The sequence below is a fragment of the Elaeis guineensis genome, chromosome 14, assembly GCF_000442705.2.
Source record: "Elaeis guineensis isolate ETL-2024a chromosome 14, EG11, whole genome shotgun sequence".
Classification (NCBI taxonomy): domain Eukaryota; kingdom Viridiplantae; phylum Streptophyta; class Magnoliopsida; order Arecales; family Arecaceae; genus Elaeis; species Elaeis guineensis.
In genome coordinates, this window is record NC_026006.2 from 64,610,736 (window position 1) to 64,631,886 (window position 21,151).

The window sequence follows — 21,151 nt, forward strand, 5'->3', positions numbered from 1 at the left end:
ACTACTACGTACACTTCCAAATAATGCCATACATGAGAATAATCTTCCAATCTAAAAAACAAAACATTATTAGAGAAATGAATTACTTACAGTGGACAATAATACGAGAAAATACTGGACGATATTGTATTCGTCAAATATCTGTATTCAATAAAAAAATATGACAGTCAATAATTAATATATATTTTATCTATTTTAAATTATCCAAAATATATTTTTAAAAAATTAAATTATATACCAAAGATCGGAGAGTGAGGGAGCGGAGGAGCACTGGTAGCTGGAAGGGAGGCGGTGCGGTCGGGGAGCAAGGGGGCCAAGGAGCACGGCCCGCTGGGAGGGCCGGGGATGGATGTCGGAGGCCGGGGAGGGAGGACAGGGGGGCCACCTATTGGCTGGGTCGGTGGCCGGCCGGGGGGGGCAGTGGGGTGCGGCGTCGGGGATGGGTGTCAGAGGCTGGGGATGGAGGACAGGGGGGCCACCTGTCGGTGGCCGGGCCGGGGGGGCGGGGGGGGTGGGGGGGCAGTGGGGTACGACGTCGGGGAGGGGGATGGTGGGATGCGGTCGGATCAGGGAGGGGGACCGGGGGGTCTTTTGGGCATGCGAAGACGGCCGCCGGGAGGGGGGAGGGGAGGAGGGCCGGTGGGGTGGCTTCGAGGAGGGCGGACGGCGTACGGCGTGGACGGTGCGGGTGCGATGTGGACGGATGCGGCAGCAGAGGGGAGCGGCGGATAGCGGTGCGGCGTGGACAGCGGGTGCGATGCTGGCGGCGGAGAATCGGCGGAGATGGGGGCCAGGAGGGGATTAGGGCATGGGGGAATGGGAGGAATGGATGGGAGGGGACAGCGGCAGATAGATTAGGGTACGGGAGAATGGGGGTCGGATTAAGCGAACTTAACGATACTTTTTAGTGCCATTAAATAATGACGCAAAAAAGCGTCGGTATTTTCTTTATTTAACGACGTTTTTGCTAAAAGCGTCGGCGTTGGCAATGCTGAAATTTTATGATGTTTTTAAGCACCATTGAAAATATGATACTTTTTAAAAGTATCGACAGGTCAGTGCAATCTGTCGACATTTTAAAAAAATATCGATAAAAAATAATGATTAATTTTCTTTTTTGCTATAGTGGTGGCTTCTATTACCTTTCCGGGATCCAGCATGGATCCTTTTTGAAAGTAACCCCAGCATGAATCTTGGTTTACATCGTATCAACTATGCTACACTTCCCACACACATTGTTAAAAATCCACTGTTTGATGATTGCACTGAGCAAAAAGAAAAGCACCCGTTCAAGAAGGGGAAAGTTCTCAAGCACCAATCCAATTGGATTAGAATAGGCTTTTTCTACTGAATTTGTCATAGGCTATGTTGTCAGTGCTCCCTCAGAATCAAGAACATTTATATTGGGTTTATGAGTTGCGTGAACCATCTCATTCGAAAACATTGAATGCATGATGATGAAAGACGAGACTGAATTGTGTGCGTATATGCCCATGTGTGTCTACACATGTACATGTAATATATGTGTGCATGCATGTATGCCGATACATATGCACATGTATCTAAACATGATACTCTACACCAGATGCACTTTGTCAGTGGTATACTACAGGAACAATCCAAAATAAGGTAAAGGGGTGACAATCCAAGATGAGCCGCATAATGAATGGAACCTATAGGAATAAAAAATCTTCTTTGGCATGGTACACCACTGACATGATGCACCAGATGTTGGGTAAAATTTCTTCTAAGATACATGGCGGCCAACATATGGCAATAAGACCAAAGGAGGATTGCCTGTCTAATTGAAGTCACTGTACATAAGGATGATACCAACAGACACCTACTTAAGTGGGTCTCCACTAAAGCTATTAATTTGGATTGGGCCTGTCGGATTGGCTCATCCTATCATGTAAATAGAATAAATTAGGTTAATATTTTAGCAACCCATTTAAAAATGAGTTAAATATCCCATCCCGTTTGGGTTGTGGATTTTGACGGATTTGGGGTGGACGCTCCCTCTCTTTTTTTTTTTTAGTACCGAAATAACCTGCGCACCGGCGATCAACGCCCCCTCCCACACCAATGCCATCATCCTCACCCCCATCCTCCAATCCCTCCCCGTCTCCCTCGCCTCCCCTCCCTTTACCACTTCGAAGCCCCCTCCAAGTGCACCTCTCCTGATCACATTCGCCACTTCCACTTCTTCGATTCTAATCGTCATTTTCTCGACTTCATCGCTGCCCTCTCCCACTCTGTTCGTGGTCGCAAGCTCTCCGACCCCATCCCCCCACTCTCTCAAACCCTCACCTCCCTTCTCTCCCTCCTCCAAACCTTAACCTTCTGGATCAATGAGATCCCCCCCTCCCCCACCCTGCCTGCTACTGCAACCCCGTCTACCGATCCTGACATGCTTGCCTCTTCACCAAGGCCCCTATCCTCATCCTCCCCCTTCTCCCCTTTGACAAGCTCCGCCCCGCTGTAGATGAGCTCCTTCTCTACCTCCTCGATTCCTTTGGCAACACCTCCCGCATCAATTATGGCACCGACCACAACACCAACTTTGCCGCTTTCCTCAACTGTCTCGCTCGTCTCGATCTCATTCAGAAAGAGAAACACCCTGCCATCATCACCAAGATTTTTTTTTTTTTTTTTTGAAATTTTTACTGGGCCTGTTTAATCTGCAGCCTATGAGGGATCGGATTAGGTTGGGTTTTTCCAACTTGCCACTTAAATGGGCCAGCCCGCCCCACCACATTTAAAGATGGGTTGTGACTGGTTGGGATGAGCCGGCCCATCTTGACAGTTTTATCATTGCACCCAAATTTAACTACATTAAAAGTCTCCGGATCTTGTTGCATTGACTAGTTATTGTAAACAGAACCTAGATGAAAGTCCCTCGAACATATCAAGTGACAGAACAGGACAAGAAAGAAATTACCGTGTCATGAAATCGGACAGAAAATAGCCAGAAAATTTTCCTTATCCAGAGGATTTTTGTTTCATTTCATTGTCATATACCTACAGCGCAATATCCACAAACAAAACCATGGCACGATACTGAAAACTCCAACGTCCCAGTTCAAGGTTTTTCACTTACAGTTTTTGACGAAGCTGACACAAGTCGGCCATTGTGGAGAAGATGAGAGGGAAAGGAAGCTTTGCAATTAGCAAGATGGGATTTAAGCCTTGGGATGTTAGGATGTGCACTCCGACATCTGTGGCAGCGTAACTCCATTGTCAACAACTTCTCCTCATCATTTATCTTTGCTGCTCCATACTTATCAATTTCCTCTATTGCGTCAGTAGAATCACGAAAAAAGGCGGTATTAAAAGAGTTCCAGTGCTTTTTGTTCTTCAAGTGTGCCGAGTCAAAATCCTGGCTTATAAGATGAAGGTGCACTTGCCTCATTGATGGGACCTGTAAGATGACCAAAACAGAAAACGAGGTCATGATGCCAAAATTAACTGAAACAAGAAAAGAATAAGAAAAACAAAAAATTGCTATCAACTCTGAACGCACTGAATGATATCCAAGTCTAAATACTAAAGAAGCATCTTCACTTAAGAATTTTTCAGCCCACTGCACTCCCACAGCATGCATTTGTTTCAACAAAGGAAGGTGTTCTTTCTGGACATCTGCAAGACAGTCGAGACCATGCAATCTTGAAAGCACCAGGATATGCTTTTTTGCCTGCACAACAAATTTTAAAAATATAATACAAAAACACCATGATCGAACTTGGCGTAGAGGTCAGCTGAAACATAATGTTTAATAACATGCCAAACCTTGGGATACAGATCATTTAAAACAACATATTCATTTGATTTCTCTATGACAGCATTCTTGTGCTTCTTTTCAGGATGCATGGCAATCTCATAAAGAGCTTGGGCCCAAGATCCCCATGTTCTTTTCATAGCAACAGCAGTCTTTCTGTCCCTATCATTGGATTTTGATGCATCAGAATGGATTCCAGACTTTGCAAATCCATCATGGTCATGCTGCATATTATATTTGTCCTTTGAACCTGATCCAGCTAGAATTCCTTTGGATCTTTTGTTTCTCTCAAAATCATAAGAGTCCTCTCGTTTGATCTTCTGATCACTCTGTGGAAACTGCTCACTGGTAGTTCCTTCCATGAGATTTCTTTGTGGATCAGAATATTTAGATCCAGAATCTCCATTGCCTTCCTTCTGAAGACAGCATTTTGAGATAGATGCAAAGTTCTCAAAGAGTGATGAGTATGCATCACGAAGAACCTTGCATCCTTTGACATAGTCATTTTTAAGACAGTTTGGTCTCTGTGGATTCATGTTTGGTCCAAGAACATGTATGACATGGGTAACTCCTTCGCGTCTATACAGGGGAGAAGTTGAGGGAAGAGGGATGGCAACAGAGATCCCTGGGCTCAGAGTTTCAGCTCTTTCCTTGGTTGCAGTTTCCAGTGATTTGCCTGCTGCATTGAATATGGCTGCATTGACCCCTCCACCTCCAGGTTTTAACCGCCTGCAGAAAACATCATTCATTGATGTTGGTACAACTTTCTGGTTTCTAAACAGTGCATGGTCTTGCCATTTTTCTTTTTTTTCCTTCGAATATTGATCAAAGAAACCTTATAATCACATACACCAATGCAATTTAGTAATATGTGAAGCATAGAAAGGACAGTCTTCAAAAAATTAAATGCATTAGTATGAGACAAACAGATAAGTCTTCTCTCAGAAATGAGAGACACAAAAAAATCCTGGTTATAAAGCAAACCATGGCTGAGCATTTTAATATGTAACTTTTTTGATGTTCATAGAGAAATCTCCTGAAGTGATACATTAACAACTGATTCTCTTTAAGAAAAACTACCAAAAAGACTGGCCTATAAAACTCCAGATGTTAACTGTCGACTGAAGTATGACCTATTTTAGAAATTTGATCTGTTAATACATTTCCATCATTAAGTTTTGGGTTAATCAAAGCAGATCTATCTCATTCTTTTTTCCTCAAGCATTCAAGTGTATGGAAATCTAAAATACTAGCATATATACATTCTGTCACTGTAACCAACAGCCCTTTTCTTAAGTATTAAGCATAATTATAAATTGACAAGACACTTATAACACACTAATGCGTCAATAAATAATCAAAAATGAAGATAACCTATAACTGCAATATGTTCTAGAAAAGATGAAAGAAATGCATCATTATCAGCTTGAAATAGGTACAAAGGTCAAAGCATAATATGTTTCCAGAATATACACACCAAACAACAAGAATAGCATCAATAAAAGCAAAAGTGAAGGAGCCAATAGAAGACAACACTCCAGAACTATGAAATCTTACCAGTTGGCAGCATTGGCAATGACATTACAACGTAGGCCTCCTTTTGTGTACAGCTGAGTAATATCTCCAACAAATGTGAAGAATTTCTTAGAGTCAATGTTTCTTTCTGCAGCCTTAGCCCTAACCAAAGACAAGATATTTGATTTGTGACTCAGGTCGACCAGAACAAGTCTGACATTATCAACCTTTCTCGAAAAATCAGCAACACTCTCTACTATAATGTCTGATGCCTTCTCAAGGTCAAATTGAAAATCCGCTGTTGAAATGGATGGGAAAGCTAGCGTATGAACCTCATTCAAGGAAAGATCACCAACAGAAGATTTCTCCAAAGTGTCACTCCCCTTCTTATCCTCATTTTCCACTTCAACTTCCGTGGAGCATGAATATTTTCCACAACTTTCTTGTCTTGGAACAGAATCTTGAGAATTATTGTCATCTATCACATTACATTTGCCCGATGTTTTATTCTCTTGTATATCTACTTTCTTCAGAAATTTCATTATCCCAAGCTGGACTTTTGCATCCTTGCTCTTCTGGCCAAACACTCCAGATGGAAGGGTATCAGATGGACCCAGTGCACTGTACGTTTTGACTGCATTTTTAACATCATTTTCATTCTGACAAAATGTAATCCGAGAGAATCCTTCACTCAGCTGGGGTAGTTCTTTCTTTTGTAGCATGCGATTAACAACAGCAGCAGCTTTTCCTCCTTGCAAGTTCCCTTCATGCCCTGTCCGGTTCACTGACCGGGAAATACAAAGCCGAGCAGGAAGATCAAGGACTACTGCATGTACATCTGCTTGTGCTCCACCAAGCTTCAGAAAATCAGCACGCTGATCTCTCTCCAAGTTGCATCTATCAATGAAAACACTTTTACCATCCTTCAGTGCATCAGCTGCACTCTTTAAGCACTGTGATTTTGTTCCAGCTTTTCCACTTGCAATAGTATCCTGTAAAAAAGATTGGTCTTTCAGTTTTGAAGCATAATTGAGATGGACCACATCGTAGAAACAGATATATGATTACAAATAAAAATTATAAATAGTCCAATAGTAACATATACAAAACCCAAAGGCTTTTCAAATAAAAGACTAAAACAAGCAAAGATGGCCCATGATGACGAGCAGTTAAGAAAATTTGTATATAAGGATTTCCCCAAAAAAAAGCCTTGTCCAGTCACTGTAGAACATGATAATGGCCAGATGGATGGAAGATCTATCCCATGGCATGAACAAAATCACAAATCTAGGAGAATGTAAATACTTAGAGAAAATGTGATTTTAACTTGCCCAAGTGTCCTATTTTCTGGTATGGATTATAATACAATCAAACAAGATTAGGACATTTACATTTTACAACACTTCATATATTCATCCATTAAAAGTATATAAATTTTAACACTTAATATACTCATCCATTAAAAGTATATAAATTTCATGTTTATATAAGCCTATAAAATCAGTTCATTTTGCTGACACTAATAGACAAAACTAAAAACCCAGTATACAGTTTCTATTGCCATTAGAGAAACAAAAAGAATGAAAAGGACAAACAAAATAGAAGAAACATTCAGTTACTTGATTCATCTACAACCAGCCCCAACTGTATGCAGCAAACCAACAAAAAAAAAAAAATCCTCCCCATTGTCTATATAAAACGCCCACACCTGATATAATATTTGTCTCCAGGCTGGCTATTGCCATTGATGGGCTGCTAAAGCCTTTTAGGCACAACCTTATTATAAAGATGAAATGGCCAAGGCTGATGATAAGGTATTGTTAGAAAATCACTAACTAGAATGTTCTTATAAGCCATAATTGCATGTAAAAGGTCGGCATTGAAATATAATGTTTGTTGTGGTACAATGATTATTATAAGGAGCAGCATCCTTCAATCAGAATTCCAAATTATAAAATAAGAAATCATGTGATCCTGAAAAAGCAACTCTAACAAATCGAATGGGAAAGAACTAGGCCTAATTGAGTTTTGAATGGAAGAGAATGATGAAGACAGGACCTTTCATATGTCATGTTGAACCCTACCTCAAGGAACATAAACTTGGTAATTAGGTATCCTGGAGACAGCAAACAACCGCCAGTAAGTTCTGGATAAAGGAATTGTCAAAATATCATGAACTAACGACCATATAATCTGTAATTTTCTTTCTTTCTTTTTTTTTTTTTTTTGCATGTTAAAAAGACTTTCATTTCTCTGCCACTCAGTTGCAACTTCCATTTTTCTCTAACCTCTCACCGTAGTGGGCAAACACTTGGTTTAACATCCACTTTTCCCTCACATTCTATCTGTTTTGCAATATGAGCTGTTCATAGTTGTATTGTTTCCAGCACTTGGCATCATTAACAAAGAAAGGAATAAGCATGTGAGATTTCTTTGGAGGAGTCTAACATATAGCTAAATGTCGCAAATATATTCACTCCGCTCTTTATCATATACCTAAAGGGCAATACGTTGTTGCGGCCTTAGCATAAAATTTCTAGGTTTGCGCATTATAGTACACCAATTCAAATGATTAAATCAACCCACCACCATCATCAGTTCCCTCCCTAAGCCATCAAAGCCCAGGTTGTACAAATAAAGATCAAATTTTGATCGTAATAGTTTAATTTACGGAGGCTAAACAAGGGATGGTTGGGAGGAGACCTGGCAGATCCGAACCCAGCAACGGCGGGTGGAGCTCATGACATCGTTACAGAAGGTGGTCTTGCCGCTGCCTGGGGGTCCCACCAGAATCACCACCAAGCTTTCCTTCTTCTCCTTCTCTTCTTCTCCTGAAAGGAAAAGGAAAGGAGAAAATAAAAAGAAAAACAAAAATTTACAAGGGGAACAAGAGATATTGAGATCGGAAGCTAACGGTACGTTGGAGGGCCGACGAATCTTTTTCCTCCATTGCCAAGGCCCAAGGGTTTGGGTGCGTGCGCTGCGACTCTGGCGGTGAGGGCGGTAGGCCAGTGGGTGGGGGAGGAGAAGGCCGCAAACGGTGTGTGTCTCGCACAAGGAGGTGCGGTGTGCAATTGTAAATCGTAGCCGTTAATCGGGGCTGTTCTTGATGAAATAAAAAAATTAATTAATCAAAATTTAAAATAAAAATTTAAAATCGCTACTGTGGTTAGAACTGTAGATTCCCTGTGTTATCTTCCCCTCTACTTTTCTGAAATTATGTAGAATCATGAAATTGACGAACAGCAGGAGTCTGTGCAAATGTGCACGTTTCAGGTAGCTCTCAGCGCCACGATGTGCGGTTAACAGTGTTGGACATGGAATACGTGGTAGCTAATTGTGGATGCAGTCATCATGAGTACGATCATAAATATATTTGATCAAATGTTTGAGCGGCTGGAGATGTTGAGGATTTTTAGGGTAATAAAAAACGAGACAATGCGATAAAAAAAACGTAGACCATCCAACGCTTTCACGAGTATACTCATGCCGAGTATCTTCTCCAATCCGGCTCATAAATGAGTGTGGATTCTTTGTATGGGTCTCTGTGTTGTAGACAGGGCCGGCCTTGGGGCAAGTCAAACTGGACGACCGCCTCAAATTCCAGGCCTAGACCTTGTATTGATGTTTCAATAGGGTGCAAGGATGACTTTCTACAATATTATAACAAAAAAAATAATTAAATAAATTAATGATAGATTTTATACACTGCTTAACGAATATATCTATAGAAAATTATTGCACATAGATTAATTTTTCAATGATAATTAATATTCAAAGTATGTTAATTTTTAATAGAGAAGATCTCTTTTTTTTATTTAGCCCTAGGTCTAAAAAATATCAGGACCGGCCCTGGTTGTAGGCTGATCGTGCAATTGGAAGAGAGATGGGAACATTGGATGTATACACAATAGAGAATCTGTACTCCTTTTTAAATAGACCAAAATATTACCCGGTTACTAGTTGGCCAGGTTGATGGGAGGCAAAGGTTGCCGATTGTGAGACAAAGATCTCAAGTTCCAGAAGATTTGAAGTCTTAAACTTTGATATGAAAAAAACAGTGACGGAGAAGAGAGAGCGCCTACGAGGAGTTGACATAACTGGTAATGACTAGCTGGCATTAGTATGTCAGAGGAGAAGGGAGGGAAAAAAAAAAAAAAAAGGAATACACCGGAGAGAGAGAAGAAAGGAAAAAGAGGAATTGGTAGACCCGTCTCTGTATTTATTTCTTAAGTGGGTTTATCAGAGAAAAGAGATGGTGCTTTACGAGTTGCGAGGATGATGCAGTTTGGCGAATTCACCAGAAGGTTTTTGTCTGTCAAGTCGTGTCATGTTTGAACTGGATTTTTCCTGCCTCTGTTTCTTTTTCATTTTGTTATCTTTTTTTTCAATAATAATATATTTCGTTGGGTCAACGACCCTCCATGATGCTAAGAAAATAGATAATACCTGGAGTCATTCAACCAGAAATCTTAATAGCTGCTTTAATTGATCTCGTAGGAGGATGGAAATGCCATAAGTCGGTATGTGTATTAATGTGCGCCAAAGTCCACACCTATATCATTATAAAGACTATGATGGATTTCTCTGTGCTTTTATTTCTTTCCCTGCTCAATGGCCTCGAGTTCAATGTGCCCTTTGTATTCCCTCTCAATGCAAATGCAGAGGTCTTCCACCTGTCTAATGCCAGCTCTGATAAAACCATAGATTGCCTCATAGGAACGAATAGATTCTTCCACTGAAGCTGAGGAAAGTGAGATTCAAAAGCAATTTCATGTCCTTGAAAGGCTATGAACTTGGCCAGATACAAGCTTTGACGCGTGATATTAATGGCATCTCTCAAACCTAAGCTCAATTCAACGACATGATTCCTGCCTAAGGAAAGTTGAAGTCATTGTAGATTGACCTCCAACTGATGTCAAACAACATTACAACAAGAAATAATGGACAAGTGGATGGAGAAGTGGAAGATTTGTGCTTTAGACGCGTTGGTAACCGGAGGCCTCCCTGCATTATGGATACACACATGGCCTAATTATCAGTTGAAAAATAGCATGCCAAATACATTCCTTAGTGGAAATTGGAGCACATCATTATAGATTTTATGATAGGTTTGCCAAACTCTTCTTGATGGCAATGATACAGTTTGAATGATTATGGATCAATCGATCAAGTCGGCATGCTTTTGTCTGGTCTTTCCTTGAGAGGTTGGCGAGCCTGTACATCAAAAGATTGTCAAACTATATGGAGTTCCAATAACCACTATATGAGATGGTTGTATCTTGATTTTGGAAGAGTCTACATAAAGTTTTGGAACTCAAGTAGATGGACAGAGTTATTCCATTTCTACCGGTGTACCATATTAACTCTGGAATGGTGCATGGTGGCCATTGGAGTTGGAATGAATTGGTGGATTGGGACAGAATGATACTTCAGTTTTGTAGCGCGTGGATTGATAAGGCTATTCTATTGCTTTCAATGTACGTATGAGCCTCAATTGTTTTCATGACGTATACTCCATAATCCAACAATAATTCAAATTTATCAATTGACATAGCGGCACCATGTAGCTTGTTGTATATCTATTGGCAAAATAAACTACATAAAAGCACTACTTTCATATATAATAGATCTGCTTGTTTGGCGTCCACCGCACCATAATAGGGCTGTTCAATTAAAGCAATCATCTATCAATTTCAATATTGTACCCAATACAATCAATAATGGCCGCTGATATTTATGGATCTCATTTATCAAGCATGCATTTTAGTGCACCAAGCTAGAGAATGGTGGTTGTGATTAGTTACATGCACCGTCACATTAGTGCATACAGTATAAATAATAATTTCTCCATACCCGAAGTACATCTAGATAAATATTTCACAACATCTATCAATGCATTATTCAACTTGACAAATTAAAGAGCGCATTTCTAGATCATTTTACTACAAGTATCAATCTTGTGAGAGCCCTCAAACTTGACAGAGGAAGAGCAACACAGAATTTTAAAATCTCGGTTATAGCAATTATCGAACATTAACTAGCCCTTCAAATTACATGACCAATGTTCAAATGATAATTCTTTTAAAATATAAGCAACAACTAATCAATTTCTTATGATATTTTTTTAATATGATAACCATCACGGCCTGTGGCCCCAAGTATTGCGTAGAGGCACACAGTATGCTGAGTGTGCGAACCTGACTGCCAAAACGCTTAACAATCTTATGTTAGTATGTGCAAACAGCTGCAGAAAGGAGACAAAATTTACCATCTTATGTGCAGGTCTACAAGGGTATCGTTTTATTTCAAGACTAATCTTCAAAACAAACAGTTGCACAGATTTCTACTGCTGCAACCATCTACTAATATGGCAATGCTTTCAAATGGTTCGTTTTGCTATAAGAGTATCTGAGTTCAACTGATCATAAACTTTTATATATGCATATTTCAAAACTGTGATAAATGCATCTTTGAAGTCTCTTTATGTATTGCCCCAATTCTCTTTTGTCGAGCAGTGCCATTATCTGATTGCTTCATCGTAGTGCTATAAGACAATAAGATCTATCTTCCAACTTCCCTAGCATATGAAACTGGTTACTGCACACTTTACATTAATTTTGTTTTAAGTCACACTTCCGTTCTTTTCTTCATAGTATTATTTTGATTCAACTATATAATATTTATTGTACCTTTCAAATATTTGTACACTTTGACTTTTAATATTTAAGCGATAGCTCCTCTTTTCATCACAGACACACAAAAAAAAAAAAAAAGCTTGAAGATTTTTCTCCTTCCTCTCTTTCCTCACGATTTTGAAATGCCAATTGCATGTAGCTGTTCCTCTTTGGATGTTCTCCTATCGGTTCACCGGACTTCTAGGAGGAATTATCATCAAAAGGATCACAAAGTCGACTACTTCGCTGCCACGACAGTTGGGAGTGTGTTAGCTCACCTAACATGGAGTTTCTCCTCTCTCTATCTCGCACGTGTTTAGGGTTCGTTTGCGAGTTCCTTTATTACGTTCCTCTGGATGGGTCATAGCGTATGAAAGATGTTTGGACGTTAGTTATCCGTCGCGCCTCAAACAGCGCTGCTGACCTGCCACGTCACCTCCAACAGCATGGGCCGTTCGCGCAACATCTGACCCGACGACGCCGTCGAAACGCGCCGACGCGATCTGGCCATTAGCGCCCGCTCGCCCGTCACCATCCGGCAGTTAATATCTCCGGGCCCCACATCAAACGGTGGACGTTGGATGCTGTCCCCGAATGGAACCCCGCACCAGCTGTCCGATGAACCATATCCGTCGTCCGGTTCATCGTCGTCCGTCCAGATTCGATCTCGTGAAAACCGAAACGACGAGTCAAACGCTTCTTTAAACTAGTGTCTATATAGAGACGCCACATCGGCCGCATGATCATGATCTAACGATGCCAGGACAAGAAGCGCCAATAAACACGATTAAATTAAAATATCTTATGATTGCATAATTAAGGATCGATTCTATCAAACGGTTGTAATAAAAAAACGAGCACCGTTAATTTCAGAGGTTGGTAACGGCGTGGGGTTGTTATTGCTGTCATAACGCCATTAGTTTAATGACTACGAGGACGGGATGGAGGACCACAGGACCGAACCCTGTCAACCGTAAGCCTGCCGTTGTAGTTAAGCTAAGCCGTTACGCCGGCCTCTTTGAGCGGATGGAAGGCGTTATGATAGCAAGAGTACGGTGTGAGGTAGGCAAGGGGGAGAGTGACGGCGTGGATGGGGGTGAGGACATGGAATTCTTAGATTTTGTTTGATACGACGTCGGCCGTCGAATCGGTGGACCACTTTATTGGAAAGTCTACATCAGTGAGCTGGAGAACCTGCTTCTTCTCTGAAGGCGATTAAATGACGACGGTCCCCTCAGCGCCTTGTGTTTGATATCTCACCAACCAGTCGTTGAGGTTCCCATGCCACTGGTGGTAAAACGAAGCGAAGAGCGTGTTATGGTCATATCTAACGGGACACGACCGTTGACTTGATCCTGGACCTCTTGGAGGACAGAACCATGCCTATGGCCAAGGCTCTGTCCCCGTTCATGTACCTTTTAAAGAACTCGTCCTTGTTCCGAAGGAGTATTAATTGTGTTAATATGTGACAAGGGGATGGTTTCCATCCTTGAGGGTCTTAATATTAGCCACATTCTGATTTCTTTTTAGAGTAGGTAGTGAGTAATAAGCTGCATCAAGCTATAATTTGGCACTGTATGGTTACACATCCTAACATAGTTACTATTCCAACTTTGTTTAGATCAACCTTTATCAAATATATTATCTTAAAGCCTACTACTCCAAGGCTGTACTTACAAAGATGTTAGGCAGTCCTGAGCATCTAATAACATGCCTATATATATATATATATATATATATATATATATATATATATATATATATATATATATATATAATTGTGTTAATATGTGACAAGGGGATGGTTTCCATCCTTGAGGGTCTTAATATTAGCCACATTCTGATTTCTTTTTAGAGTAGGTAGTGAGTAATAAGCTGCATCAAGCTATAATTTGGCACTGTATGGTTACACATCCTAACATAGTTACTATTCCAACTTTGTTTAGATCAACCTTTATCAAATATATTATCTTAAAGCCTACTACTCCAAGGCTGTACTTACAAAGATGTTAGGCAGTCCTGAGCATCTAATAACATGCCTATATATATATATATATATATATATATATATATATATATATATATATATATATATATATATATATATATATATATATATTGTGCGCAAGAAACGTGCCACAGTAGTCTCACCCTCACAAAAAAAAAAAAAAAAAAAAAAAGAAGTTTTGGATTTTTCTTCAGACGCCCACCTGATACACGCACTAAACATGAATTTTATTACTAAATTAGTAAACTATGGCTTAAAGGCAAAAAAAAGGGGTAAAGATAGGCACGCTGTGAGGCAGTTCGGGCATTGTTTTAGAAGGTACATCGACTCCGGTAACTACCTGTACCGGCGTCCCACGGCCTACTACCACTCATATACGGTGACTGATACAAACACTCTTGTTTTAACCCTCTGGAACTGCTGCCCTCCCTGCTTTTTTGCTTTACAGAGCTTAGACTGGAGTAGTATACTGAATAGAATGGAGTTGCATAGAAGAGGAAGCCCACGCGGTTTTGGAGGTGGTTTTACTGGTGAGCGGTTTACGGTTCATGCCCGCCAGCCAACCAACCCCCGCCCCCCCCCCCCTCTCTCTCTCTCTCCGAAATGCGAGACGGTTGTTGAAGATGGGACCCAGAACCGGAAAGCCCCATTCTCCCTTCTTCTTTAAAGTACACCCATCGCTGAACCGCAAACAAACGAACCATCGAACTTAACCCGTCGAACTTAACCCTTCTTCCCAGTCCCCAAACACCCCCTCTCACCCTGCTACTATTTTTATATATATATGAGAGCAAGAAGAAAAGAACAGAATATAATAAAAACAAGAACACATAGAGAGAGAGAGAGACAGAGAGAGAGACAACACTGAGGAGGAGGAGGAGGAGGATTGATGGAGGGTGGGGGAGAGGGGAGAGGGGAGAGTGGATGGAGAGCAGAGGATCAAAGGCTCGTGGAGCCCGGAAGAGGACGCCCAGCTAACGCGGCTGGTGGAGCGTCACGGACCCCGGAATTGGACTCTAATTAGCTCCGGGATTCCCGGCCGGTCCGGCAAGTCGTGCCGCCTTCGTTGGTGTAACCAGCTCAGCCCTGCCGTCCACCACCGGCCGTTCACTCCGGCGGAGGACGCCGTCATCGTCGCCGCCCACGCCAAGTACGGCAACAAGTGGGCCACCATCGCCCGCCTCCTTCCCGGCCGCACCGACAACGCCATCAAGAACCACTGGAACTCCACTCTCCACCGCCGCCGCCGTGCCGCCGAGGTGGCCGCTGCCACCATCGCCCATGCCACCCCCGCCGCCGCCCCCGCTTCTGTTCCGCTTCCCCTAGCCGCCGATTCCACCGACCCCGATGAGTCCGACTCGGAGTCGGCGGGCAAGCGGCCGTGCAGGAGGGATGAAATCAGAGGGAGCGAGGAGGCGACGGTGGTTGTGGCGGCGCTGCCTGCGCACCCGCCTCCGCCTGCGCCGCCCCCGAGTCCGCCGATGGCGCCGATCGCGGCGGATCCGGTGACGTCGCTGACGCTGAGCCCACCGGGGGAGGGCGGTGCCGTCGGGGGCGGTGGAGCAGGGGAGCGGAGGGAGACGCGGTTGGACGCGGAGATGCGGGAGATGTGCCTGGTGTCGATAATGCGGGAGATGATCGCGGAGGAGGTAAAGAGTTACATTAACAGGCTGAGATCGGAGGGCGGCGGTGCCATCCCCATCATCATCACGTCCGAGTCCGCATCCAACCGTCAGGATTAGATCTCCTCCATCGCCGGACCCCTCTTTAATAAAAATCGTGCATTTCAAATGTAAATAAAATAGAACCAGGGCGTTTTCCCCTCTCAGAATTGTAGAGATCAGCACCAGTAGAACTGCCGTGGATGTGTTTGAAAAAAGAAATGTCAAAGGACTAGTTTTTTCTTTGATATTTTGGAATGTCCGTCATGCTTTATTTTATTTTATTCTTTGAGTACTCGATGTTTTATGCGTCCTTTATTTTTGGGGAAGGGACGTGTCTTTTTCCTAAGATACTTGAGATTTAGGGTAGGGGAAAGCTCTTTTGGTTTGATGTCTCGCATATATTTTGGCAAGCTGTTTGAATGCTCTTATCAAGGGATGTACCCTTCGCATGGGTAAGGGGTGGTGTCATCTCACCCTATACTGAGATTTTGCTCTACGGTGGTGTCGGCAAATTAGTTTATACCGTTGGATTTGAAATTCTTACAGAATCATTTATTAGATTGCTCGAGTTTATTTTAGCAAGAAATTATGCGGAGTTGATTATCATGGTAATGCATCATTTGTTTGTATGAGATTTTTTTTATTTTTTTGATGAGTAACGCATTGTTAGTTCCAGCCAGATTCATGTTGATCAGGAGATAAATTTGCCTCTACCTTAGTAGAGCTAAACTTCCTAATAAAATGAGAGTATTACAAAGAATAAAGCTAAGAAGGCAAGTAATAACACATATGTACACAAACCACCAACAAAGAGATGGATTACATAGAGAAATATCGATTAAATCTCCAGGGTAGAGAGTTATCAGGCCAGAGATACAAAGAAGTTATATATAACTCCATTCACCTCGTTGGAATCGCACAGTGAAAGATGTGTTGAATATTCTTTGTATCGTGGTCGGATCCCCTTTCAAACCTGATAGCTACACATAACTGTTTTTGGAGAGCTGCCTGAAAAATTATCAACATCTACAGCTCCAACAATTGCGTTCGCTTCATTTAATTGGTTGACAGCACACAATGCTCATATATCCGACTTTGATCATGTACATCAGTAGCTCGTTTCTGGTGTTCGATGGAGTTTTGCACGATCATGTGTTCGATTGATAAATAATTACACGATTAGGTCAACCTGCCACTTATTCAGAAAAAATCTAAGACTTAATTAGCCTTCTGATTCAGAGCTATGGTATGCGATGCGGCTTGATAAATTTTGGGGCAGAGAGAGAAAGAGAACAATAGAGTCAACCTTGTTGGGCTAGACCGCTGAAGAAGTCAAGAGTTGCGCTTAACATTAAAACAATAGAGTCAGGTGTATGATTGTCCTGCCAATAGAGTCAATCAGAGAACAATGGAGTCAACTAGAGTTGGGTTCTGCCAAAAAGTCATGTCTGCTATGATTGTCCTGAGTCTCAGACAATGGAATGCTTGGATGAGTTCTGAGAACAAATCTGGATGGGCATTACTGCAGCAAATGGAAGCCTTTTCGTTCAGGCTTTCTTCCGCGGTATACAGCGGTGGCCATTGCCTCGCTTGCATTCTACTGCCACTTCATTCACTTCTGCTGAGATTTGGAAACCTTCGCCAATGTCATCACCTGCCTTTCTCTTGAAATCCTTCGCCAATCACTCCTTGTCCATTTGCATTAAGATTAGAGTTTGATCAGTGGGTTACACTAGTTTTCCTATTAATAGTCCCACTTTCGACAAAGTTTTGGTGATATTGCCGGCCTGATTGTGTCAGAATGTCGGGGAGAAGGTAGACTAATGGTTTGTTTTATAAACAATCTGAATCTTGTATTTGGATGGAATCATGAGAGGATGGACGGATGGGATTGGAAAGATGGATGACCTTCATCCATCATTTAGTTCAAAAAGTTACAAAGAGGATAGATAAAAAAGTAACGATGGTCCATCCACCTTAGCCCACCATTTTGCATCCTCCCAAATTAAAAGAATGAATGGAGTATTGAATGATGGGCATTGGTATTGATAAAATTACTTCTCATTAATTTTTTGATAAAAATATAATACTTCTTCACATTTTCACTCATATTATTTATATATATTTTTATATATACTACTAATTATATACTATTAAATTTTATTAGTCATTATTTTAATTTAAATATATAATTTTTATAATTATAATTAAATAATTAGATTATCTTCTATTTCTCTATTTTATTTTTACTATTTTTAATTAATTATTTAAAGTAAATTATAAATTAATTAGTTATTTATATAATTAATTTATAAAATTATGTATTAAATTAAATATTTACATAATTTTTTTATATAATTATAGATTATAAAGATTATAAATTTATACATTATTTACTTCTTTAGTATAAATAAGTATTATAAATTGATAAGAATAATATTTTTATGAAAGAATAGTTTAATAAAATATTATATAAATATCATCCATCCTTCTTCTCATTCTTCTTATACCAAATAGAAGAGAGAATCATTTTTATCTATCCTTCTATGTTTCACCAAACATATGAGAAGATAGATGAAAAATCTATCCATTTTTCCTCTTCCGTCTATTCTTCTTTCAATATTTCATCTTTCATACTAAACAGAGGGTAATAGTGGTGCTAGAAATCATTTAAGATGATCACTTCCATGAAAACTTGGTTTTAATTAAGCCTCTTTGGATGAAAACATATTAACAAAACCATGACTTGACCTCCTGAGGCTTGCAGCACCTCAAATTAATTATTGGACTCGACCTCAATAATATGCAAATTTTGGCCCTGCATGCACATCTATTAGGCTAGTGCATCAAACACATGCAGGCACTCGATGCGCCGACATTAATTTTGTCCAACCAATTTTGACGTCCACAAGGTCTTGACAAGCAAATTCCTGACTGCGTCAAGCAAGCCAACGTGCTGTCTTATGCTGCTTTTGACCAAGTAGGTTTCGTGCTTTATTTTTTGATATGCTGGAGAAAAGAGATGGTGAAGTTTTTACGGGTGCAGATTGGGTGGTTGATTCCTGGCTCTTGCTTTTATGATTTCTATTCGACAGAAGTCATTGTTTTGCATTGTAAATTTGCTTTCGAATCACATCTTTCCGAATCTTGATGGGTGTAACAGGAGTTAGATATATTGTTCTATCAAGATACAACTCTATAGTCCCGTCTGGCTGCTTAGCAAATTTCCTTTTGGTGTTATGGGTTACATGTTTGACTGAGACGTGCATCTAGACAAGCTCTGAATTTGTGATGGGGCTATCGGGCTACTGGTCTAATGAACTTTATCTTTCCATTCAGCACCACATCCTACGGGTCGAGATGATGCTTGTTGTTGTGTGGGATAGGATCCTTTTATAGTCTGGTCATTCGATTTGGGTATTTAACTCTTTGGTGAAGTGGGAGGCACGTCTTGTAGTCCTGATTTATATTTATCATTTTTTAATGTTAAGCTTTGCTCCCCTTTTTACCCAAAAAGAAGAAGAACTCTATATTTGCCCGTGTCCAACTATCTCCAAATAAAAATATAGAAGAGATTCAACTAGCATGGTTTTATCCATGGAATTGATCCATCTGGTATCAGGATGCAACTTGTGCGCTGTAGGGGTGCGGCTCAATTGAAAGAGAAGGTAGATTAGGCGATTAAACCATAAGCCCCTGTAGATCTCTACATGCAATTCCTTTGAAAAGATAGCCATCATGTTATCCACCTCGGAGATACGCGGGTGGTTCTTCTTCATTTCCACAACATGCATGTATATTTTTCATGCTAAAAAGTATTTAGACATATTTTCAAAATAAATGAGAACTATCTATCTCAGAGATAGATGTCGTGGTGGCTATTCATAATAATTTAAAATTTGATGATATAAAAATTGTACCGTAGAGGATTCCAATTAGATACCAAGAGTTTTGATTGGCGTAAATAGCAAGTTATTCTACAGATGCATAAAGAAGTTACTTTTTTTTATAATGAATTAAAAAAAAAGAAGAAGAAGATTACTGATACAAGCAAATGATATAAAAGGTTGATTCAAGCGGCTTAACCAGCCTCCCTTTATATGCATAAGGGGTTTGGGAGATGTTGCGTGCAAGAAATTATGAAAGATAAGTTGGTATCTTTATGCACATGTTCAATACATAGCCTTATCAGGTCATAGCTATTGAATTGCAATATTTGTTAACTTTACGCATGCTTTCAAAACATTTAATTGGTCACAATCAAGAGACAGGCGGATGAACAGAAAATCTACAGGATCATAAAGAACTTTTTTTTTTTTTTTGTCCAAAACAAAACAACAAATGCTTGCTTGAGGGATCCTCGGTAGAATGGTACGATATTCTAACTGAGCTATTAGAAAAAAAAAAAAACTTGATGGTACTAGATTCTCATTGATAAAGATGAGACTTTGATTGTGTCAATGATTGCCGACTATAATAAATATTATCAAAGGATAATCCAATAACTTTCTGACTAGATTTTATATTTCAGAATTCCTACCACGTGATTTGATCTTATCTTACTTGTGTCTTTGATGTACCATCTTTATTTTTTTTAAAAAAAATTTTGAGATTACTCACTGAAATCTTTTATATTTATGTATTCATTGACATCTTTTTCATATTAATGTAGAAATTGTTGTCAAGTTCTCTATTTGCATATATTGATCTTTCCACCAAATTTTTTTCATCAAAATGATATTAATATCATTCAAAAATTAAAAATAAAACACTTTATATATTCGTATGTAGTTAACCTATGGATGTATTAAGTCATAGTTACAGAATTTCAGAAATTAAAATAAAGATAAAAAAAAAAAAAAGGGATTGGCATGCATATATGAAAAATTTTAGAGATTCTTTTTCATTAAAAATGAAAAAGAATGTGCCATCTAATGATAAAGCGCCAAAATATACTGGGAAAAGGCAACTGAGCTGGGAACGAGGAAAACACCAAATTTAGACCCCTTCAAATCAGAAACCGTCAGATAAGAGCTGCGAAATGACAGAAACCGGCCTCCCGTATGGTTTCGACATCTTCCTACGGCTTGCACGGGTTTGTCAGCACGTTATCCGTTTCCATGCGAGGAAGAAAATAAATCAAATCAAATGCAACCATCATTGAGCCATCCGAGAAACCAATTACGTGGTGGGAAACGATTTCATTTCGTAGAGCCACGGAGCACCGCTCCATCGATGGTCTCTCAGCCGTCAATCATGACATCGTCATCGACGTACGAAGACGGCATCTATTTTACTCTTTGCGTTGACGCACAAGAATCCAGGTACTGATTAAGCAATCCGGCCCGTCCAATTTCTGCTCCCTTTCGTCATCGAAGGCATCATCATTTCCAGAGTTCCAGAGTCCAGACTCTTTCAAACGGCCTTCATCGCGTCCTCCCCAAACCTTCCAAACGTGTGCGTTATTCCGCGACCAAGTGACCAAGCCCGCGTACGACCTTGGCCCCCC

At 40.5% G+C, this 21,151-nt stretch overlaps 2 protein-coding genes across 3 annotated transcripts; one reads left to right on the forward strand and one right to left on the reverse strand.

Moving 5' to 3' along the window:
- Positions 1-2,965: 2,965 nt before the first annotated feature.
- LOC105057122 (transcription factor bHLH140) lies at positions 2,966-8,366 on the reverse strand. 2 transcript variants are annotated; one of them, XM_010939596.4, is made up of 6 exons: positions 8,213-8,365; positions 7,997-8,124; positions 5,336-6,285; positions 3,790-4,507; positions 3,524-3,694; positions 2,966-3,421 (listed from the first exon to the last, which is right to left on the reverse strand). In XM_010939596.4, exons 1-6 carry the CDS (start codon positions 8,241-8,243, stop codon positions 3,083-3,085), a joined length of 2,337 nt encoding a protein of 778 aa, XP_010937898.1. In that variant the 5' UTR covers positions 8,244-8,365; the 3' UTR covers positions 2,966-3,082. The 2 variants fall into 2 exon arrangements, with proteins under 2 accessions (XP_010937898.1, XP_010937900.1); XM_010939598.4 differs by having other exon boundaries at positions 3,196-3,421; positions 3,565-3,694; positions 8,213-8,366.
- A 4,528-nt stretch (positions 8,367-12,894) lies between these two features.
- On the forward strand, positions 12,895-15,887 carry LOC105057121 (uncharacterized). Its single transcript, XM_073248310.1, has 3 exons — positions 12,895-13,092; positions 14,427-14,515; positions 14,874-15,887. The coding sequence occupies exons 1-3, from the start codon at positions 12,895-12,897 to the stop codon at positions 15,718-15,720; spliced, it is 1,134 nt and encodes a 377-aa protein (XP_073104411.1). The 3' UTR covers positions 15,721-15,887.
- The last annotated feature ends 5,264 nt before the right edge of the window (positions 15,888-21,151 follow it).